Source organism: Rhinatrema bivittatum, chromosome 12, assembly GCF_901001135.1.
Source record: "Rhinatrema bivittatum chromosome 12, aRhiBiv1.1, whole genome shotgun sequence".
In the NCBI taxonomy this organism is placed as follows: domain Eukaryota; kingdom Metazoa; phylum Chordata; class Amphibia; order Gymnophiona; family Rhinatrematidae; genus Rhinatrema; species Rhinatrema bivittatum.
In genome coordinates, this window is record NC_042626.1 from 66,725,858 (window position 1) to 66,748,637 (window position 22,780).

A 22,780-nucleotide genomic window follows, 5' to 3' on the forward strand; every position below is an offset into this window, starting at 1 on the left:
CCCATCCCTTCGGAAGAGACTCCCCCTTCCCCAAAAGGTTCCCCAGTTCCTAACAAAACTGAATCCCTCTTCCTTGCACCATCGTCTCATCCACGCATTGAGACTCCGGAGCTCTGCCTGCCTCTGGTGACCTGCGCGTTGAACAGGGAGCATTTCAGAGAATGCTACCCTGGAGGTTCTGGATTTAATCTTTCTACCTAAGAGCCTAAATTTGGCTTCCAGAACCTCCCTCCCACATTTTCCTATGTCGTTGGTGCCCACGTGTACCACGACAGCCGGCTCCTCCCCAGCACTGTCTAAAATCCTATCTAGGTGACGCGTGAGGTCCGCCACCTTCACACCAGGTAGGCATGTTACCAGGCGATCCTCATGCCCACCCGCCACCCAGCTATCTACATTCCTAATAATCGAATCACCAACTATGACGGCCGACCTAACCCTTCCCTCCTGGGCAGTAGGCCTTGGGGAGATATCCTCAGTGCGAAAGGACAATGCATCACCTGGAGAGCAGGTCCTTGCTACAGGATCCTTTCCTGCTGCACCTGGTTGGTGCTCTCCCATTATGAGACCACCTTCCTCCAAGGCAGCACCAGGGCTGCCAGTCTGAAGTTGGGACTGGACTACTATGTCCCTGAAGGTCTCATCTATATACCTCTCTGTCTCCCTCAGCTCCTCCAGGTCTGCCACTCTAGCCTCCAGAGATCGGACTCGTTCTCTGAGAGCCAGGAGCTCTTTGCATCGCATGCACATGTACAACTTCTCACCGTAGTGCAGAGTTAAGTTCTCTGTGCTGTGCTAGTTCTACTTATGTTCTGGGTCAGAGTTTTTCTAGTAGATTATAGCATCACCATCCTCCTTTGTTGCAGAGGGGGGTAGGCTGTTAAATTTCATAGGTTTTACATCTTGGCTTGGATGCAGATCAATAATGAGGGGACTGCAGGGGGCCCACTTGATTATATAGCTGTGTCCAAAACTTTATCTGTCTCCATCTGCTGGCAGGGGTACATAACCCAGGAGTCTGGACTAATCTGTGATACTATAGGAACGAAAATTAGCAGGTAAGAACCAATTTTCCTTTACCAATCAGCAGCTTTGTATTTTTGACAGTCTATATTGTAGGTCTGTACCATATTTACTTGTTTATAAACATTTGATATACTGCCTTTTTCTAAACTATCTTAGAGGATTAGAGAGAGGTAAGAGTACAAATGCATATATAATAAGGCCCGCACCTGGTGCCGAGGTAGTAAGACTAGCCCAATGGTGGCTACAGAGGTCTGGCCAAACAGCCAAGCCTTGCTTTTATTTTTTTTTTTCCAATAGTTCTTAAAAAAAAATAAATAAATAAAAGTATCCTCACCTCAGACCAATAGAAGAATTGCCAGTGACAATGAGTGAAAACACAAACACACACACACACACACACCCATACCCATGCAGCGACGACAAATGAAAACAGAAATGACGGCAGAAAAGGACCAATGGTCCATCCAGTCTGCCCAGCAAGCTCATGTTAGTATCTGCTGTGCTGTGTAGGTTGCCCCCTCTGTTTCAGTTTTCCAGACTGTAAAAGTCAGGGCCCTCATTGGTTGCTGTTACAATCCAACTCCCCTGCCATTGAAGCAGAGTGCAATGCTGGAGCTGCATCAAAAGTATCAGGCTTATTGGTTAAGGGCAGTAACCACAGTTCCATTTAAACTGAGTGCATGAGTGATAGCTAATACATTTTGGAACATCATTCACAGCTTTTACATGGTTGCTTATGAATATTTTTCTTTGTGCTATATACAGAAATGCAACGCTAATACTGGCACTCAAAAATTGTTGGTGTAAAAAATTATTGCTCACACAAAAAAAAATTTGTGCACACCTCCAAGGAGGGAGCATTGGTAGCAGTAACTGCCGCATCAGCAAGTTATCCCCATACTTATTTGTTTATCCAAACCATAAAAGTCAGGGCCCTGGTTGATTGCTGTTCAAATCTAATTCCCCTTTTCCCCCTGACGTTCAAGCAGTGATGGAGTTGTATCAAAAGTATGAAGGCTAATTGGTTAAGGATAGTAACAGCTGCATCAGCAAGTTACCTCCATGCATTTGTTTTCTTCATTTACATCCTCTAGGATTTAGGGATCCACAGTGTTTATCCTATGCCCCTTTGAATTCTTTCACTGTCTTAGTCTTCACCACCACCTTCAGAAGGGCATTCCAGGCATCCGCCACCCTCTCCATGAAGAAGCATTTCCTGACCGTTCTGAGTCGTCCTCCTTGGAATTTCATTTTGTGACCCCTAGTTCTACTGATTTCTTTCCAACGGAAAAGGTTTGTCGAATGTGCATCATTAAAACTTTTCAGGTATCTGAAGGTCTGTATCATATCTCCCCTTCATCTCCTCTCTTCTAGAGTATACATATTCAGATCCTTCAGGCTATCCTCATAAGTCTTCTCATTGGTTGCATTTCTCTGGATTGCCTCCATCCTGACTTTGTCCCTTTTGAGATTCGGACTCCAGAACTGAACACAAGGACCTGTACAAAGGAACTATCACCTCTTTTTTCTTACTGGTTATTCCTCTCTATGCAGCCCAGCATTCTTCTGGTTTTAGCTATCGCCTTGTCACATTGCTTCGCCATCTTCAGATCTCCAGACACCATTACCCCAAGATCCCTCTCTTGGTCCGTGCACATTAATTTTTCACCCTCCATTACATACGGCTCTTTTGGCTTACTGCACCCCAGATGCATTTATTTATTTAGGATTCTTATATTCCGCCTATTGATAACTATCATGCTAAACAGATTACAAATATCAAGCACAATACAGCATCATATAAAAAAATACAATAGCATAAACAATATACATCTTAGTTAAAAACAAATCAAGATGCATGACTCTGCACTTCTTGGCATTGAATCCCAGCTGCCAAATCTTTGACCACTCTTCAAGCTTTCTTAATCCCTTTTCATTCTCTCTGCTGCTTCAGGCATGTCCACACTATTGCAGATGGTAGTATCATCTGCAAATAGGCAAATTTTACCTTTTATCCCTTCCGCAATGTCGCTCACAAAGATATTGATCTGAACCGGTCTCAAAACTGAACCCAGTGACACTCCACTTAACATAGTTTTCTCTTCAGAGTCGATTCCATTTACCATTACACGCTGTCTTCTATCCGCCAACCAGTTTGTAATCCACACCACAACCTTGGCGCTCCATTCCCAAGCTTCTCACACACACACACACACACACACACACACACAAACCCCCCCATGGAGTGACAATGAGTGAAACCCCCCCCCCCCCCGCCATACCATAGATGAGGAGAAACACCAAATCCTTGTTTAGCATAAGCCCCTTTCTCTTTTTCTTTATCCCTCTCCGCCTCCTTTGTTCTGTCCCTCCCCCTTCTTTGCCCCACTTTTCTCCTCTGTCCTGGCAACATTTGTGGTGGGGTTCTGGTTCAATGCAGACAATGCAGGTTTCATTTTATTTACTGTAAATTTAGCTAATTTCAATATTTTCTTCAATCGTTTAAAGCCCTTCTCTTCCTAACTCCCTTCAAATGTGCTTTTGTATTTGATTCTAATGTCCAAATGTGCACCCTGTATGACTATTAATCTCTTCTTGAAAAGTTCCTGTTTTTCATTTGAAACCTAATTATCATTTCTTCCTTGGCTTCTTTAAAAAATGGAAAATAGGCAAATAATTAGCTTTTCTATGGAAGGATTAAATTGAAGATTTAAAAACAAATATGGGAGTCTCTTAGTTATTGTTTTCTGTAAAGTTTCCTTGTGTTTAGTAAGAGGTAGTGTTGGCTGAGGAGGGATAGAAAAACTGAAAAGGACCAGCACAGCAGGAAGCCTCAGCAGAAAAAAAGGGCCTTTCTGAGAACTGGACAGCGGCATCTCATAAATCCTCAGAGTCTGCCTCATCTAGATGCAGAGTCACACTAGGCTTTGGGTGGAGGACCCTCTCATCATCGTGCACACAGCACCACCACCTCTGCTTCCCTGCTGCTTCCTGTGAAAAGACTGACAGCCAGTCCTCACGGTAAAAGACCCTATATATGACCACCCTACTGGGATTAGCCAATAATAGCCACAATACCCTTGAGAAAGAAAAGGCCCGAGAACTAAAGACAAGTGAGAAACATTTCCTTGCTACATTACTTCACGAGGCTCTCTTCAGGCAGAATGTGGAGAATTTACTTTCCCTTGCCCTCTGCTGTTGGCCCGTTACTGTGGTATTGACCAGATTACCCTCCATTGATGGAGAGGTGTATTCAAGGATACAGGACTCGTGCTGTTGCTGGCATCCTACTGGTTTCTTGTTTGCAATCTCTGCAGTATATTTTAGCTCCTGATTTTATGACATAACACATTTGGAGATTTGCAGGTCATTAAAGCCAGGGAATAAGTTCCATCTAATTTATTACCAACTTACTTCGAGGTCATGAAGTATTACCATGTATGAAGTATGCTAATCCCTGATTACTGATTGGTCAAAGGTCTCATTTGATTGGTTGAAGCTTGGAACACAGAATTCTTCTATGAGTTATTTCTGTGGCTGGTGACCCTTCTCGTCTATTTCAATACTAAATCAAATTAAAAAACATTTTTCTCTAATAGCAATAAACCTCCTAGTTTCTCCATATTTCATCTTCACCATGTTTGAAGGAGATATTTATTCCTTTTACACTAAAATGAATATGGGATTAATCAAGTGTAATTCTAACCATTGCACAATGTTGCGCATTGTGTCAAAATGATGCTGTTTTTCAAAACTTGTAAATAATTTGCTGTAAGTTATATCCCCCTCTTCTCACCTCTAATTCCCAGTTATTTATTTCCCTGTTTTAATGTAACTGTCACTCTCCTTACAATGCTCTTGTTACAGTTGTTTGAGTTATCACTTTCTTGCACACTTTGTTAAATGTAAACCGGTTTGATGTGATCCATGTCATGAAAGCCGGTATAGTAAAAACAATAAATAAATAAATAAATAAATAAAACTAGTATGATATATAGAAACATAGAAATGACGGCAGAAGAAGACCAAACGGCCCATCCAGTCAGCCCAGCAAGCTTTCGCACTTTTTTTTTCTCTCACATACTTATCTGTTTCTCTTGGCTCTTAGTAACCTTTTTTTATTCTATTTCCCTTCCACCCCCACCATTAATGTAGAGAGCAGTGTTGGAACTGCATCTAAGTGAAATAGCTTAATTTAGTTAGGGGTATTAACCACTGCAATAAGCAAGCTACACCCATGCTTATCTGTTTATTCAGACTGTGTAATTCAGACCTTGTTGATTGTTGCCTGAATATAGATCAGCCTTTCTTCATTCTCCCCTGCCGTTGAAGCAGAGAGCTATGCTGGCTTTGCATTGCAGTGAAATATCAGACTTGCTCCCCTGCCGTTGAAGCAGAGGACTATGCTGAATATGCATGAATTGTCAAATTTCCTCCCCTGCCGTTGAAGCAGAGAGCTATGCTGGATATGTGTGAAGTGTTAAACTTCCTCCCCTGCCGTTGAAGCAGAGAGTTATGCTGGATTTGCATTGAAAGTGAAGTATCGGGTATTTTTTGGTTTGGGGTAGTAACCGCCGTAACAAGCCAGCTACTCCCCTGCTTTTATGTGGTTGCAAATTCTTTTTTCCACGTTTCCTCTTGCCGTTGAAGCATAGATCAATGTTGGAGTCGCATTATTTAATAAGGATATTCATCTCCAGGTAGTAGCCATCATTCCCTCAAGCCACCCCCCATGCCTCTTCTCTTCATTCACATCCTCTAGACTTTATGGATCCACAGTATTTATCCCATGCCCCTTTGAAATCCTTCACAGTTTTGGTCTTCACCACTTTCTCTGGAAGGGCGTTCCAGGCATCCACCACCCTCTCCATGAAAAAATACTTCCTGACATTGGTTCTGAGTCTTCCTCCCTGGAGTTTTAAATCGTGACCCCTGGTTCTTCTGATTTTTTTTGCAATGGAAAAGGTTTGACGTTGTCTTTGGATCATTAAAATCTCAGTCATTTTCTCAGATGATCAAACACGGCCTCAGAAGATTTTGTTCTAACCTTTCTGCACAGCGCAATGACCACACCTAACTGATGTAGAAATCATGAATAATGTGGCATTAAACCAGATGAATCCAGAACAAGTGGGTTATGCACCTCTACCAGGAGCTGGAGATGGAGCAAATTGACGTCACAGAATATATACCCCTGTAGTGACAGCCTGTCTGTATGCTCAGTCTCCAGCAGATGGTGGATGTGCATCTCCCTACTAGGGATTGCTTCATTTTGTAAAAGGAGAATTAAGGATATTATTGTCCCGCTCTCCTGCAGTGATACCAAAATGTCCCTCCCCCAGTTGAGAATTCCTGAGGTGGTTTCCCTCAGATGAGTGCCTTGGTCCGGTAGCTAGTTTTTCAGCCGGCATGGAATTAGCTGCTTAAGCGGCTGAAAGGCAGTGAGTGCAGGAAGCTGAGCGTGGCGGTATGGCATATGCCCTCTCCCCCTGCAGCCAGAGGCCAGGTAAGGCTGAGCTCAGGTAAGTTTCTTAAAAAAAAAGTCTTGATAGACTTCCATATGTAAGCAGTAGGGGCTGCAAATGTGCGAAGAGAGCTACAAGTCGCAGCCTAGGAAATATCGGCAACTGGTACTGAACGATAGTGTGGTACCAACGTTGTCATGTCTGTTACAGAATGCGCCTTCATTCACCTCTGGAGGAGAAGGCCTGCTTTTTCATAGCAGAATTTGATACGGTCTGCTAGACAGTTGGAGACAGTTTGTGTGCCCACTGGAACTCGCAGCTTGTCCTTGACAAGGAAGGAAGGAGTTGGGTGTATTTTCTATGGAGTGCAGTGCGGTCTAGATAGAACGCAAGTGCACATTCACAGTGCAAGGTGTGGAAAAATCTCTTGCCCTGGTGAGAGAGAGGCCTTGGCAAAAAGTGGGCAGAGTATATTCTGAGTGAGGTGAGATGCACACCTCCGGCTGCCACTTAAGCACACTGTCAGCCATAATGGCGCTTATGCCTAAGAAACCTAAGCGCCTTTCTCTTTGCACTGCCTGTCATATTCGGACATCTCAGCCAGGAGTGCCCACTAACTTGTGCCAGCGCTGTTTGGAGGGTCAGGGAGAATTGCCTTCCTCTGATTTCACTAAGCCTGGTTCTTCCTAGCTGGATATAGGCCTGGGTACAGATGGCTCAGGTGCAGCACCTGAATTTGGAACTCCCCTAATTAGTTCCTTAGCAGGGGATGGTAGTTCAGTGTATACACCTCAAGTACCTCCTGGATTGGATGCCTCTACCGTTTTGTGGGTAGAATTTTTCCGGGGATGGCAATCCTTTCTCCAGGCGCACTCTTCAGCCTTCTCTAATACTTCCAGAGCAGAGCCACAGATTGGAAACTTGCCAGGACCTACTGTTAAGCGACGCAGTGCTGTTAGTGTGTTTGGATGTACAAAAGAAAAACTAGCTAGACGCATACCTCTGGCTGCTACTTAAGCACACTGTCAGCAGTAATGGCGCTTATGCCTAAGAAACCTAAGCGCCTTTCTCTTTGCACTGCCTGCCTGACTTCTCAAAGGAGATCCGGATGGCACGGATGATGATGCCAATCTGGACCCCCTTGAGGATGGTGAAATTCCTCCAGGGTTAGAACCGTATAGAACTATGCCACGGTTCTTTCATAAAGATGAGCTGCCATCTCTTGATTTCCCAGACCTTGAAAATGCTTGGTGTTCCTGAAGCAAAGGCTGTGACTGAGCCAAAGAAAAATCCTATTTTGGTTTCTTGTGTAAGGCCTCTTGTTTTTTCCCCGTGATGGGGTGCCCCAGAGACTAATTTCAAAGGGGATTGGGTTTTAGAAGGCCTGTACCCTTTGGATCCAGTGACAAGAGAGCATATACGTTTTCCAAAGGTAGATGTACTTGTGTGTCCAGTCTCCAAGTGGACCACTATTCCCATGAAAGGAGGCGCAGCCTTGAAGGATGCTCATGATAGGATTGACACTATCCTTAAGCAGGCATTTTGATGCAGTAGCAATGACCTTGCAGATCGCTTCTTGTTGCTCCCTGGTGGCTTGATCTTGTTTACTTCTCTTCCAGGAAGTCGATGACTGGGGTAAACTCCAGAGTAGTTATGGAGCCAGCTGCTGCTTTTTTGGCAGATGCAGGCTGTGATTTGGTCTGCTCTTCAGCCAGAGGAGTGGTTTCTATCATAGCAGCCAGGTGTTGGCCGATGCGACCTCCAAGGCTAACTTTGCCAAATTGCCCTTTAAAGGCTCGCTTTTGTTTGGGAGTGAGTTGGATAAACTGGCCAGTAAGTGGGTGAATCCCCGGTTCCTCATTTGCCAGAGGATAAGAAGCAGACGCCAACATGAGAGGTTTTACTAGATGATCCAGGCGTTTTCGTCCCCATAGAGGAACGACCCTTAAGAGAACTTGACCTTTTGGTAGGTCTCAGTCCTTTCGTCCCTGACAGCCAAGAAGGGGCGTGAGGGTTCGGGTAGTGGAACCTCTCGACCCTCCTAATGAAGTTTTGCTGACCTACCTCCGGGAACAGGAGATAGAGGACACCTCTCTTTCTTATATCAGAGGTGGGTCGAGATGACAGTGGATTAATGGGTCCTGGAGGTGGGTCGAGATGACAGTGGATTAATGGGTCCTGGAGGTGATACAAGAAGGATATGCGTTTTGCAGTGTTCCTCGGGACGTGTTCATGGTGTCTCTCTGCCACATGCCACAGAAGAAGCAGGCAGTAGAAACTACATTGGCAAGTTTCCTCAGTCTGAGGGCTGTGGTTCCAGTGCCCAAGTCTCAAGAAAATACGGGTCGTTATTTCATTTATTTCATTATACTCAAGAAGGAGAGCTCCTTTCGTCCCATCCTGGATCTCAAGAGTGTTAACCATCATCTGCGGGTGATGCATTTTCGTGTGAAAACATTGTGCTTGATGGATAATGGCCGTGCAGGCGGGGGAGTTTCTGACCTCCTTGGATCTGTCCAACTTGTACCTTCATATTCCCATCCAACTAAAACATCACCACTTTCTGTGGTTCACAATTCTGGGTCGCCATTATCAGTTTCAGGCCCTGCCCTTTGGTCTGGCCACCATCCCAAGAACCTTTTCCAAGGTGGTAGTGGCAGCAGAATTGAAAAAAGATGGGGTCCTCGTACACCAGTATTTGGACTGGCAGATTCGAGCCAAATCACTGGAAGAGAGCTGCAGAGTGACCCGCAAGGTGATCTCCCTGTTGAAGGAGCTTGGCTGGGTGGTGAACCTGACCAAGAGCAGTCTTCAGCCTGCTCAGTCGTTGGAATACCTCGGAGTTCAGTTCGACACGAGGCAAGGCAGTTTTCCTGCTGGTAGTGAACATTCAGAAGTTGATGACATAGCTCCATCTGTTATTGAACATTCTGCGCCTGACCGTAAGGTCCTACCTGCAGGTATTTGGCTTAATGGCGGCAACCCTGGAAGTGGTCTCGTAGGCGAGGGCACATATTTGTCCTCTTCAGCGCTCCCTGCTGTCTCAGTGGAACACACAGCCTCAAGACTATTTGATTCGGCTTCTCTTGCCGATGGATGGCTCCTCCCAACTGCAGTGGTGGCTGCAGGCAGATCATCTAAGGAAGGGAATTTCCCTAGTGCCACCGGACTGGCTAGTACTGACAACAGATGTGAACCCCCTTGGTTAGGAAGCTCACTGTCAGGAGCTGATGGCACAAGGGCGCTGGAATACAGATGAGTCTCTTTGGAACATCAATCATCTGGAAGCTAGGGCGATCTGGTTGGTATGTTTACAGTTCAGCGACAGGCTGCAGGGTCGATCAGTCCAGATAATGTTGGATAATGCAATGACTATGGCTTACATCAATCGGCAGGGAGGAACCAAAAGCTAGCAAGTGTCACAGGAAATAGATCAGCTTATGGAATGGGCAGAAGTGCATCTCCAAATGATCTCAGCCTCACACATAGCAGGAAAAGACAATGTAAGAGTAGACTTTCTCAGCATGGAGAGTCTGGACTCAGGAGAATGGACTTTGTCAGACGAGGCATTTCAGCTGATTCTGGATTGCTGGGGTCCTCTGTTTCTAGACCTCCTGGTGACTTCTCGCAATGCGAAAGGTCTGCGATTCTTCAGTCGTTGGAGAGATCCGAAGTAATTGGGGATTGATGCACTAGTACAGGAGTGGCTGGAAGACAAGTTGCTGTATGCCTTTCCTCCATGGCCCAAGTTGGGCAGATGGATCTGAAGGATTGAGCGCTACCCAAGGGATGGTCCTCTTGGTTTCTCCAGATTAACCCAGGAGGCCATAAAATTGGATTTGTGGTGGCTCCTGGGGGACTCTTCCCTTTGACTTCTGGCACACAGAAACCTGCTAAGTCAGGATCCAGTTCTTCTTCATGAAGATCCAACTCTGTTTTGTTTTACAGTGAGAGGGCTCTCTTGATGAAACATGGATACTTGGTGGTAGTGATTTTCACTTTGCTTAGGGCTAGAAAGTTCTCTACTTCCTTGGCCTATGTGCAAGTTTGGCAAGTGTTTGAGGCCTGGTGTGAGGACTGAGGTTCTCTTCCACATTCGATCAAGATCCCGCTCATTTTGGAATTTTTGCAGGATAGCTTGAATAAAGGTTTGGCCCTTAATTCCTTAAAGGTACAAGTAGTGTCTCTCGCCTGTTTCAGGGGTCAGGTGAATGGTGGTTCCTTGTCAGCTCATCCTGATGTGGCCCATTTCCTGAAAGGAGTGAAACATCTTTGTCCTCCCTTGCAGTTTCCAATACCCTTATGGATTCTAAATTTGCTTTTGGATTTCTTAGCGGGTCCTATGTTTAGACTGATGCGTAGCCTGTCCTTGCGATTACTGACCTTGAAAACTGTGTTTCTTGTGGCAATTTGTTCTAAGCATAGAGTTTCCAAGCTGAAAGCTTTGACTTGCCGGGAGCCTTTCCTCCGGGTGCCTTCAGGGGGGATACAGCTGCGTACTGTTCCTTCCTTTTCACTGAAGGTGGCACTGAATTTCTCTTGAATCAGTCCATCTCCCTGCCGTTTCTGGACAGAGAGAGAAATGTAGAGGAGTATCGTCTGCTGCTACTCTTGGATGTCAAGAGACATATTATTCAGTATCTGGAGGTTACTGAGACTTTACGGAAAACAAATCGCCTGTTTGTTCTTCACGGTGGTACTAAACAAGGAGAACTGGCCTTGCAGGCTACAATAGCCCACTGGATTAAGGGGGTAGTCAGATTAGGGCTCATTCCACTAGGGTTCAGGCAGTGTCATGAGTGGAAGTTAGGTTGCTGTCTCCTGTTGACATTTGCCGAGCAGCAACATGGTGGTCCTTACACACCTTTTCCAGATTTTATCGTCTGGATGTGCAGGCCTTGGAGGACACAGGCTTTGCATGAGCAGTTTTGACTGGACCACAGGCAGTCTCCTGCCCTAGTCGGGAGTAGCTTGGGTACATCTCACTTATTTATTTATTTATTTATTTATTTAACAACTTTTAATATACCGACGTTCGTATGGCACATCACGCCGGTTTACAAGTAACTCAATTAAAGGAGGAAATTACAATGAACAGGGGGCAGGGGATGGGAGCAGGCCAGAAAAAAAGGAGGGGGGTAAGGGAGACAGGAGAAGAGAGAGAAAGATAGGTAGCGTGAAAGAGAGTAAGGAACAACTGTCAAAAATAAGAAATAGGAGGAACTTATTTACAGAAGGGACTATTTACAGCAGTTACAACTAGCAATAGATTAATTGCTCTGGATTCGTCTGACTGGACACTAAGAAACGAGAAATTAGTACTTACCTGATAATTTCCTTTTCTTTAGGACAGGCAGATGAATCCAGCTTCCCTCCCTAGGCTGCCAAATGTTTATAGCATGGACCTCCTGTGTGACTATGTATTACAGGGATTACTGGTAAGTGTTAGTCCAGTCCCTAGACTAGAGCTCAGTGTTGCCTCTTGGCCAAGTATTGAATGGTTATCTGTTTTTACTCAAGTTTTTTGCTAGTCCATTCGCAATTGCTTTTGAAGAAAATACTGGCAGGCTGATGTCACTGCAGGGATACATATACTGTGATGTCAGCTTGCTCCGTCTCCATCTGCTGGTAGAGGAGCATAACCCACTTTTTCTGAATTCATCTGACTGACCTAAAGAAAAGGTAATTATCAGGTAAGTAGTAATTTCTCATTCTCAACCTGGAGTATGTGACTGCTGGGGTGGGAGGGAGATGGCATGGACACCTCATGGTGGGGAGGGGAATAGCAAATCAGACGGCTGCCTCCACCCACCAAAGCAGAGGGAAGCTGGAAACAAGAGGGGGCTATCTGCTTTCTTTTATCTGCCCGACTACGGAAGCAGAGAGGGAACCTAAGCTGAGCAGGGCCATCTGCTTGTACTCATGAAGGACGGAAGATAGCCACCTGCCCCGTCACTGCCAAAAGAGAGAGGAGCCACCAAGGTTTCTTAGTTTGTATTTTATTTATACAATTTATAACTTGTTTTCCAGATCTTAAAATAAAATCTTCCAGAGCGATGTACAACAGAATGTATAAAAACACAGAATAAAGCAATAAAATACAAAAATGGCTTTACAATAAAATTTTCAGCTATAAAACGTTGACTTACCATGTGCCTGTTGTGAACCCCAGCCGCGGGCAGCCACGGCCAGGTCCCCTCTTACCTGCTGCTCCTCTCTGCTTCTCGCTGCGGCCTCCTCCATGCGGCTCCGGGCCGTGGCAGGGCCTTCCCATGGCATTCTCCCCACGAGGGAGACTCCGCCGTCTTCCTGCTCCAGGCTCCGCCCCTTAGGCGCACGCGCACCGGGCCAGAATTTAAAGGGGGCCATGGTGGGAAACCTCGGCCCGGCCCCCGAAGATGACATCAGATGCCTGGACTATTTAAGCCCAGCTTGCATCAGTGTTCTCTGCCTTGGCAATAGGTCGACTCTCCGAGTAACTAGTTGCTGTCCTTGCATTCTCCAGTTCCTGTCTCCGTGTTCCTGTTCCAGCTCCGTTCCCGACTCAGTGTTCCTGTTCCAGCTCCGTTCCCGACTCCGTGTTCCTGTTCCAGCTCTGCTCCTGAATTCCTGATCCAGCTTCGGCTTGATTCCCTGATTTTGACTTCGGCTTGACTTCTGATTCTCTCTCTGTCTGATGCCTGTCCTGACCCTTGGCTTGTCCTCTGGCTATGCTAGTCTTCAGCCTGCCCCGACATCTGGCCTGGTTATCTGTCTCGTCTTGCACCACTGCCACCTGCCACGACCTCTGGACCGTCTCAGTCTCTCCCATGCTTCTGCCTGCCTCGACCTGGACTGTTCTCTGGATTCTTCATTGCCAGGAGACCCTCGCCTAAGTACTGCCGGCATCTCAGTGCCCTCTAACTTGTTCCAGCTCTGCTTAGAGGCTCAGGGAGAATTATCTTCCTCTAATTTTATTAACCCTGGTTTCTCCCAGCCTGAAGAGGGCCTGGTTAAAGACACGTCAGGAGGGATGCTTGACCTTGGAACTCCCATAACTGGTTCCTCAGCAGGGGACGGCAGCTCAGTGGGTGCCGCACAAGTATCTTTCTGCTTTTGGCATGGATCCTTCTGCCTTTTCTTGGGTAGCATTTTTTCAAGGATTGCAATCCTTTCTTCAGGGGCAGCCCTCAGCCCTGACCAATCCTGTCAGGTCTAATTCTCAGGCGACGGCCTCTCCCTCTTCCGTTACTACTATTAAGTGCCGAAGTACACCTCGATTGACTACAGGTACTCCTGATAGGAATCCGGAGGAATCCATGAGGCAGATCCTTACTCTCTGGAGAATGGGGAACTTCTCTGGGACTGGAACCATATAGGACTATGTTGTAGTTCTTTCATAGAAATGAACTGCCAGCTTTGATTTCCCAGACATTGAAGATGCTGGGAGTACCTGGGGCATATTCCATGTCTGAGCCAAAGAAAAGTCCGATTTTGGTTTCTTTGCCTAAAGCCTCTTGGTTTTTTTTCCCTATTATGGAGGCCATTATAGGGATCTTGAGTGGGACGCCTCAGAGGCAAATTTCAAAGGGGGTTGGACTCTGGAAGGCCTGTATCCCCTGGATCCAGTGGTGAGAGAGCATCTGTGTTTTCCGAACGTGGATGTCTTTGTCTGTGCCGTCTCTAAATGGACAACTAGCCCCGTGGAGGGAGGAGCAGTCTTGAAGAATGCGCATCATAAGAGTACTGAGGCCATCCTTAAGCAAGCATTTGAAGCAGTGGCAATGACCTTGCAGATAGCTTCTTGTTGTTCTCTGATGGCTCACTCTTGTTTGCTTCTCTCTCAGGAGATTGATGACTCTGGAGTGAATTCCAGATCAGTTATGGAACCCTCCGCCATCTTTTTAGCAGATGCGGGTTGCAATTTGGTTCGTACCTTGGCCAGAGGAGTGGCTTCGGTAATAGCGGCCAGATGTCAGTTATAGCTGAGATATTGGTCATCCAATGCAACCTCCAAAGCTAAATCTTACAAAATTGCCTTTTAAAGGCTTGCTTTTATTTTGGGAGCGAGTTGGAGAAACTGGCAAGTAAGTGAGGCAAATTCCCAGTTCCTCGGTTGCTAGAGCAGTCAGTGTGCCCCTTTGGTATGAGGGGTCATCTCTGGGTTTCCAAGCAGTTTCGTCCCTACAGAGGGGTGCCCTTTCAGATGACTTGGCCTTTCATCCCAGACAGCCCAGGCGGGGCACGGGCTCAGGTAGTGGATTCTCCCGAGCCTCCCAATGATGATTTGCAGACCCACCCCCAGGAGCAGGAGATAGGACGTCGCTCTCTCTTTTATCAGAGGTAGGTTGAAATCACATCGGATCAGTGGGTCCTGGAGGTGATTCCAGCGCATATCCCTCTTGTGTTTCAACATGTTCATGGTGTCTCCCTGCCACTCTCTGCAGAAGAAGCAGGCAGTATAGAGTGTACACTGTCAATGCTCCTCAGTCTGAGGACTGTGGTTCCAGTACCCACGTCTCAAGAAAATATGGGTCGATATTCCATTTATTTTGTTGTGCCAAAGAAGGAGGGCTCTTTTCATCCCATCCTGGATCTCAAAGAGGTAAACAGTCATTTGTGGGTGATTCATTTTTGCATGGAAACATTGTGCTTAGTGGTAATGGCCATACTGTCGGGGGAATTTCTAGCAACCTTGGGAGCACCAACATTTTCTGCATTTTGCAATGTTGGGGTGCCATTATCAGTTTCAGGCACTGCCTTTTGGTCTGGCCATGCTCCCAGATCTTTTTCCAAGGTTATGTTGGTGGTGGCAACATAGTTGAGAGAGGATAGGATACTGCTTCCACACTGTAACTGCTTCCTCCACACTAATAGGTTACTCAATTGTTCTTTGTACACCCCTGTTTTATGTAAACCGGCATGATGTGATTGTATCATGAATGCCGGTATATAAAAATTTTAAATAAATAAATAATAAATACTGGTATATCCATATTTGGATGACTGGCTGATTTAGGCCAGGTCTCTGGAAGAGAGCCGCCTGGTGACCCTCAAGGTGATCTCCCTGTTGCAGGAGCTCAATTGGGTGGTTAACCTAGCCAAGAGCAGTTTTCAGCCATCTCAGAGTATGGAGTATCTATCTGGGTGTTCGGTTCGACACAAAGCAGGGGACAGTTTTCCTGCCAGAAGCTTACGTTCAGAAGTTAATGACACAAGTGTCTCTCTTAATGAACTCTATATGCCCGACAGGTTCTGTTTGATGGCGGCAACCCTGGAAGTGGTGCCATGAGCAAGAGCGCATATGTGTCCTCTTCAGCGCTCCATGCTGTATCATTGGAACCTACTAGTCTCAGAACTATTCGATTCGGCTCCACTTGCTGATGGAAGTCTGCTCTCACCTCCAGTAGTGGTTGCAAGCGGATCATCTGAGAAAGGGAGTTTCCTTGATATCACAAGACTGGTTGGTAGTCACGACAGATGCGAGCCTCCAGGGTTGGGGCACTCACTGTAAGGAACTAATGGTGCTAGGGCGCTGGAATACAGAAGTCTCTCTGGAACATCAGTTAGCTGGAAGCCCGGGCAGTCTGGCATGTTTGCAGTTCAGCAGCAGGTTGCAGGGTCAAGCGGTCTGGGTAATGTCGCACAACGCAACGACAGATGCTTACATCAATTGGCAGGTAGGAACCAAGAAGCCAGAAAGTGTCACAGGAGATAGACGAATGGAATGGGCAGAAATGCTTCTTCAGACTATCTCTGCCTCGCACATTGCTGGAAAAGACAACGTAAAAGCAGATTTTATCAGCAGGGAGAGTCTGGACCCAGGAGAATGGGTATTGTCGGACAAGGTGTTTCAGCTGATAGTGGATTCTCCTGGGCCTAGTGGATTCTGTTTCTAGACCTGCTGGCGACTTCTCGCAATGCGAAGGTTCCTCTATTCTTCAGTCGCAGGAGAGATCTGAAGTCCTTGGGTGTCAATGCTCTCGTGCAGATCTGGCCGGAGGACAGGCTGCAGTATGCCTTTTCCCCTTGGCCCATGTTAGGCAGAATAGTTCGGAGGATCAAAGTTCATGGGGGATGGTGCTTTTGGTGGCACCAGATTGGCCTAGGAGGCCATGGTATACAGATCTGTGAAGGCTTCTGGTAGATTTTCCCCCTCCACCTTCTGGCACACAGGAATCTGTTGCAGCAGGGATCTGTCCTTCACAAAGATCCGACTTTGTTTTGTCTAACGGTATGACCCTTGAGAGGGCTCGCTTGCTGCAGTATAGATATTCTACTGCAATGATTGTCACTTTGCTACGAATACGAAAGTTCTCCACTTCCTTAGCCTATGTGCAGGTTTGGCTAGTGTTTGAGGCTTAGTGTGAAGATCGAGGCATGCTTCCTCATTCTGTTAAGATTCCGCTCATTTTGAATTTTTTGCAGGATGGGTTGAATAAAGGGTTGGCCCTTAATTCTTTGAAGGTACAGGTAGTGGCTCTTGCTTGTTTCAGGGGCCTGGTGAATGGTGAATCCTTATCGGCTCATCTAGATGTGGCCCGTTTCTTGAGGGGAGTGAAACTTCTTCGACCCCTCTTGTGGTTACCGGTTCCCTTGTGGAGTCTTAAGCTGGTGTTTGGTTTCTTGGTGGGCCCTATGTTTTGACCATTGTGTAGCCTTTCATTGCAGTTACTGACCTTGAAAACTGTGTTCCTGGTGGCAATACGTTCTGCGCGTCGAGTTTCCGAGCTGCAGGTTTTATCTTGCCATGAGCCGTTCCTTCGGGAGGCCCCAAAAGTGATACAGCTGCGTGTACTGTTCCTTCTTTTTTTTGCCTAAAGTGGTCTTAGATTTTCACTTGAATCAGTCCATTTTCCTGCCATCTCTGGATAGGGAAAGAGATGTGGAAGAATATCGCCTGTTGCACCCTTTGGGTGTGAAGAGACATGTTGTGAGGTATTTGGAAGTCTCTAAACCTTTCCAAAAGACGGATCGCCTGCTTGTCCTTCATGGTGGAGGTAAACAGGGCGAGCCGGCTTTGCGTATTACAATAGCTCGCTGGATTAAGGAGGCAGTCACAGCCGCATATGTGGCTGCTGCTGTTGCCAACTCAGGTTATGGCTCATTCCCCTAGGACTTTTAGGCAGTGTCATGGACAGAGGTTAGATTGTCTCCCGTCAACTATTTGCCGAGCTGCGACGTGGTCCTCCTTACACACCTTTTCCAGGTATTATTGTCTGGATGTGCAGGCCCGGGAGGACATCCTTGCACATGCAGTTTTGACTGGACCACGGGCAGCCTCCCACCCTATTTTGGGGTAGCTTGGGTATATCCAAATCCATCTGTCTGGGTGCCAGGAAATGGGAAATAACTACTTACCCAATAATTTCCTTTTCCTTAATCCAGACAGATCTTATTCTCTCATTTTTCTGTTAAATTTAATTCTGGTTGTTTGGGGCAATGTTTTTAATTTCTCTTGCTGCCTTTTTAGCCTTAGGATAGTACTGCTGATGTATGCAAACAGAGTTTCTTTTGAATGCTATCTGCCTTGTATAGCTCCAGGCTTCCGTAAAATTGCATGTGTGAAAGATTGATCAGTGGCTGAAAAGCAGGAAAGGTGGAGACTTGGAGGGAGGGGGATGGAAAAGAGAACATGAGGATTATTGATTAGTCCTCTCTGAGAAAACAGTTAAGAAAGTGCTTTGTGGCCCTGTATATCCCTTGTGCTTTAGCTCAGATTAACACCGTCTTTTAATTCTTTCACCTGGGGTGGACTGGCACAGGGGATACAGATCCTTTCACTTCCAAATTGCTGGTTCAAGCCTTGCCCAGGTTAGTAATAACTGAAAGTCCTTATCTTCTGGTTACAGTTCAATGGCCTATGGAAAGTAAGTTGACCCTGGTTCAGTTCGTAGTACATGGATGGTCCCCCTTGACTAAAAGAAACATCTGAAAAATGTGGTTGACAATCTCAGCAGAGAGGCCAAGGACTGGATGCATGTGGAACAGCTTCCTCCTCATACAGACAGTCCTTCCAGAAAAGAGAATAATGTAGAGTGGCATTTTGATTAATTCTGGTAAACATAATAATTCCGTATTGCTGTTAACAGCCAGCATTCCTCATCCAGGCTACATAGGGTTGCACAATATAATTTATTAGTCATTTATATTGATGCCTCTCTTGGAAAAACTGACTGATTAGCATATAAAAGAGCAGTCTGTTTAATTATGTTATCGTCTTCTGAATGTATTTACCTCCCACGGATTGGAGCCTGAGCTTGCAGTGGGTCATGGCCTCTCTGCAATGTTCTCATTTTATTAAATCTGACAGCAGAAGAGAATTAAAGTTAAATAGTAAATCAGCTCCCAATTGAGGTAGACTTGACTTTTGATAAAATTAACGGTGTAAAAAGGGTTAAAATGTGGTACAAAGTTATATTAGTGTACTGGGAGCCCATATGTAGTTTTGTAAGTTGTCTGTAGTGCATTACCATTTGTACTGAAACTCTTCTATTAAGAACACTGTTTACATATTATACATTTATGGTCTTTAATGACAGGTGGTTTCATGCAGTATCTATATGCTCACTAAAAAACGATGTTCATCCACAGCTGGCTGAAGCAGCCGCACATGGAATGTTACTGAGGCTTACAATGATACAAGGTTGACACTGTTCCCAAGGAACTCTTGGGCCGATGCAATATCAAGTGCGAAAAATGTGCTTCCAAACTGGGCACACGTTTTTTCAATGCCTGCACATCCCCCTCTCTTGGGTGCCCGATGCAATAGGCAAATGAGCTGCCGCACTAAAAAGGATGCGTTAGGGATAAATTGTGTGTCCCTAGCACGTCCCTGGCATCAGGCGCCCAGGAGATGTGGCTGTGTGCAGGTTAGGAAAACGGATGCTCAATTTACAAGCATCCGTTTTCCTAACCCGTGGCTGTGCGCTCGTTAATTGAGCATCCGTTTTTCTAATCTGACTGCTGTCAAGATATTTTTTTTTCCATGCTGCTTCCTGTGGCTCCTCCTACTTAGTATTGAGACGAATGATACTAAGTAGGAGGAACCACAGAAAAGCAGTGATTTCTGCTTTTTATTTTTTTTGAGCCCTTAATGCATGTCAAGACTTAACGCCAGCTTCGGGCCGGGGTTAATTATTGTGAGTAAAATGTGTGCGTCGGGTATATGACAATTTTTTTTGCATTGGGGGGGCAATAGCTAATAGCCTCATCTACATGGCATTTATACATGATGAGCACTATTAGTTACGAGCATGTTTGTATGCGCTACTCCCCTTTTTGCATCGGGTGTTAGCCCAGCGCATTCAAAATGTGCATCTAGTCACGGGCTAACCGGTGTGTTAGCCTGAGCGCATGAAATTGCATCGGCCCCTCTGCACAATTTGTTTACATCCTTTCATTGCTAGATGTCCTGAATAAAGGTCTTGTTATCTTCCATTATTCTGTGATGTTTGCAAGTGATCCAGAACCCAGGGAAAAAAAAATGTTTTGTTTCCTGATGTTGCTGTTAGCCTCTAGTTGTAAGAAATAATAAATCTACAGATACTCCCGTCCTAGTGTTAATTTTCATGCTCTGTCACTGGTTGCTGGTTTGGGACTTTGCACATGCCAGGAAAATTGTTTTGCCCTTGCCAGTGCTGAGAGCTCCTCATCACAATATGCCTTCAGTTCTTTGCAAGCCTGGTGCACAGAGCCTTTCCCCAAGGAGCACTTTAGTGTTGGAGCAAAGCATGGCCTCAAATGTGCTAATGCCATTGCTATAGGACCTGTCTTGTAATGACTTCCATGAATTTTATTTGAGCGTCATACTAGTGATTTTACATTGCACAAGAATAGCATGAAAAAAAAAGCATCGTTCAGTTTTCATTTGTCAGCACTATTTATAGAATGTCATATAAGGTAAATCATGTGATTAAAAGGTTTATCCAAAGAACTTCAATCTGAATTTTAATATGGGAGGATCTCTGATTTTTCTCAAGGTCATACACACAGTCCTAGAAGTGGTATTGAGCTATGTGCTATAATCAATAGACAAGAGCCAAGGTCATGGGGATTATTCTAAAGATGTTGCAATAATTCACAGGTGTCCAAGAACCAAAACAAATGTCCCATCCATAAAGCTGACCCCTGCACTTTCTTGCCTTTTTCTCCAGGGACGCAAACTTCTGATAATTGGAACTACCAGTCGCAAAGATGTTCTGCAAGAGATGGAAATGCTGGATGCTTTCAGTACCACCATTCACGTGCCCAATATCACCACAGGGGATCAGCTTATGGAAGCCTTGGAGGTAAGCTCAATGTGGTTGTCTGTCTGGCTTGGCATGGTGTAGCTTTTCTCAGGTGACTTTCAGGTGCTTTTTTCTGTGCATACTCCAAGGAGAATAGAGCATGAATAATGGTGTAATGCAAGGCATCTAAAGGTATCATCTGGCATAGTATGGACACTCGACTATTGTCCTTTGAGTCATCGGAAGTTCTCTAGTTCTCTCTTGCTATAGAAACTGATATGCCATAAATAGAAAGATTTGACTTCAGATGAAGATGAGCAGAAGTCATCTCTTGCAATGTAAACATGGTTGCAAGCACAGTAAATAAAGGTATGTCATACATAGTACATGAACTGTGCCTGAATATAATCCATCAAGACTTAAAAAAAAAAAAAAAAAATTTTAAAAAGTGCAAAAATATCCTGTTTGACTGCTTGCATGGCTTCTATAAGGCTGGCACAAGCCCAGCAAGCTGTGTGTTGCTGAGGTCTGCTCTTCTTCCAGCTCCTGGGTAACTTCAGAGACAAGGAGCGCACCATCATTGCTCAGCACGTCAGAGGGCAGAAGGTCTGGATAGGCATCAAGAAGCTACTGATGCTGATCGAGATGTCTTTGCAGGTAAAAACTTGCGCCCCCTTGCACACTGTGAGGGCAGACCGTTCTTACAATCAGTCGATTTACACAGCTTTAAGGGAAATCTGCAGTTTCTCTCTACTGAGCATTGTGGTGATCTGTAGCAGGAGAGCTTTTCGCTTCGGGAAACTTGGTTGTTTACTATTACTCAGTCATTTCTATAGCACTACTTAGGTGCTGTTGGATACATATTAAGAGATTTCCCCTGCTTCATGGAGGTTACAATCTAGGTAAGACACACAGACAAAACAAATAAGGTTTAAGGTTTAAAGGAATCTCAAAATGGTTTTATAAATGGGGTTTAACTAATGGCAGAGGTCATAACACACACCTTCATCTAATAAAATTGTTTTTACTATTTAAAAGTAAAACAATTGCAGCAAACGTCATCAAGACTTTATCGTATGAGTTTGTGTTGCACAATGGAATCTACATGTCCTTTATGGAACTACCTAAGAGTTCCCATTTATACATGTAGGGCCTGATTTGCTAAGGCTTTTCTCCTATTCTGACTTTTGGTAGGAGGGGTGGGAGCTTAGATAGCAACCTTCAAACTGGGGCATGGGCACACATTTGCGCACGTACGTCGGCTCACACCCAGGGATGCACAGCTGTTTTAGATCCTGTGCATATATATGCGCACGTTATAAAATAGCCTGGCCATGCATACATGTGTGCCAAATTTTAAATGGGCACGCAAATCCTGCCTCTGCATAAATCAGGGGATTTTAAAAGCAGCGCACGCCCACGTTATTCCCAGTTAAGTTAGATCCTCCAACCCCTTTGATAGTCTGCACGCCTCCCAGTTACCCCAGACCCTTTAAACCCCTCAGAAATGGCTCAGTCCTTTTATTTTATAACTTGCACATCATCCATAGCAGAAGTGAAGTTACATGACAGGGGACCTCAGCACGTGCCGGGGCGCATAAGTATTTATGCCTGCATGTCTTGACCAGGCCCTGAAATGCCCACGCCACACCCCTTTTTGGAAATGTTTGAGATGTGTGCGCTGTGGCATTTACATGCATATATGAGTACATTTCAAAATACTGTCTGCTCACATGAGCCCGACTTCTTTGCATATCCCCTAATTGATGCACATGCTGGGCTTTTAAAATGCACCTTTAGAGATTCAGGTCCACAGTGTTCTCTACAGGGAAAGCTATCTGATCAGACCTAGATACTTACACTTATTTCTGGTCTGAAATGGTGCACAAACTTTCCTTGTAAATCCTTCTCGGAAGGAACGCAATCATTGTTGGAGGTTTCTCTCATCTATAGCATCACAAAGGTTAAAAATGCTGAACTTGGGGTCACTGTAAAGGTTGCTGGGGATCAGCACCTAGTGTCACACAGACTTTGTGCTGCTGTGCAGCCTCAGCAGCTGGAAGAGGGAACCCTTGCAAG

The 22,780-nt window shown here is 45.4% G+C and overlaps 1 protein-coding gene across 3 annotated transcripts in view; it reads left to right on the forward strand.

Annotated features, from left to right (window-relative positions):
- Positions 1-22,780, forward strand: part of NSF (N-ethylmaleimide sensitive factor, vesicle fusing ATPase) — a 251,295-nt gene that overhangs the window by 222,732 nt on the left and 5,783 nt on the right. For all 3 annotated transcript variants that reach the window (XM_029572512.1, XM_029572513.1, XM_029572514.1), the window contains 2 exons: positions 20,627-20,761; positions 21,245-21,358. In XM_029572512.1, coding sequence (XP_029428372.1) covers positions 20,627-20,761; positions 21,245-21,358 — 249 coding nt within the window. The remainder of the gene's footprint in view (positions 1-20,626; positions 20,762-21,244; positions 21,359-22,780) is intronic.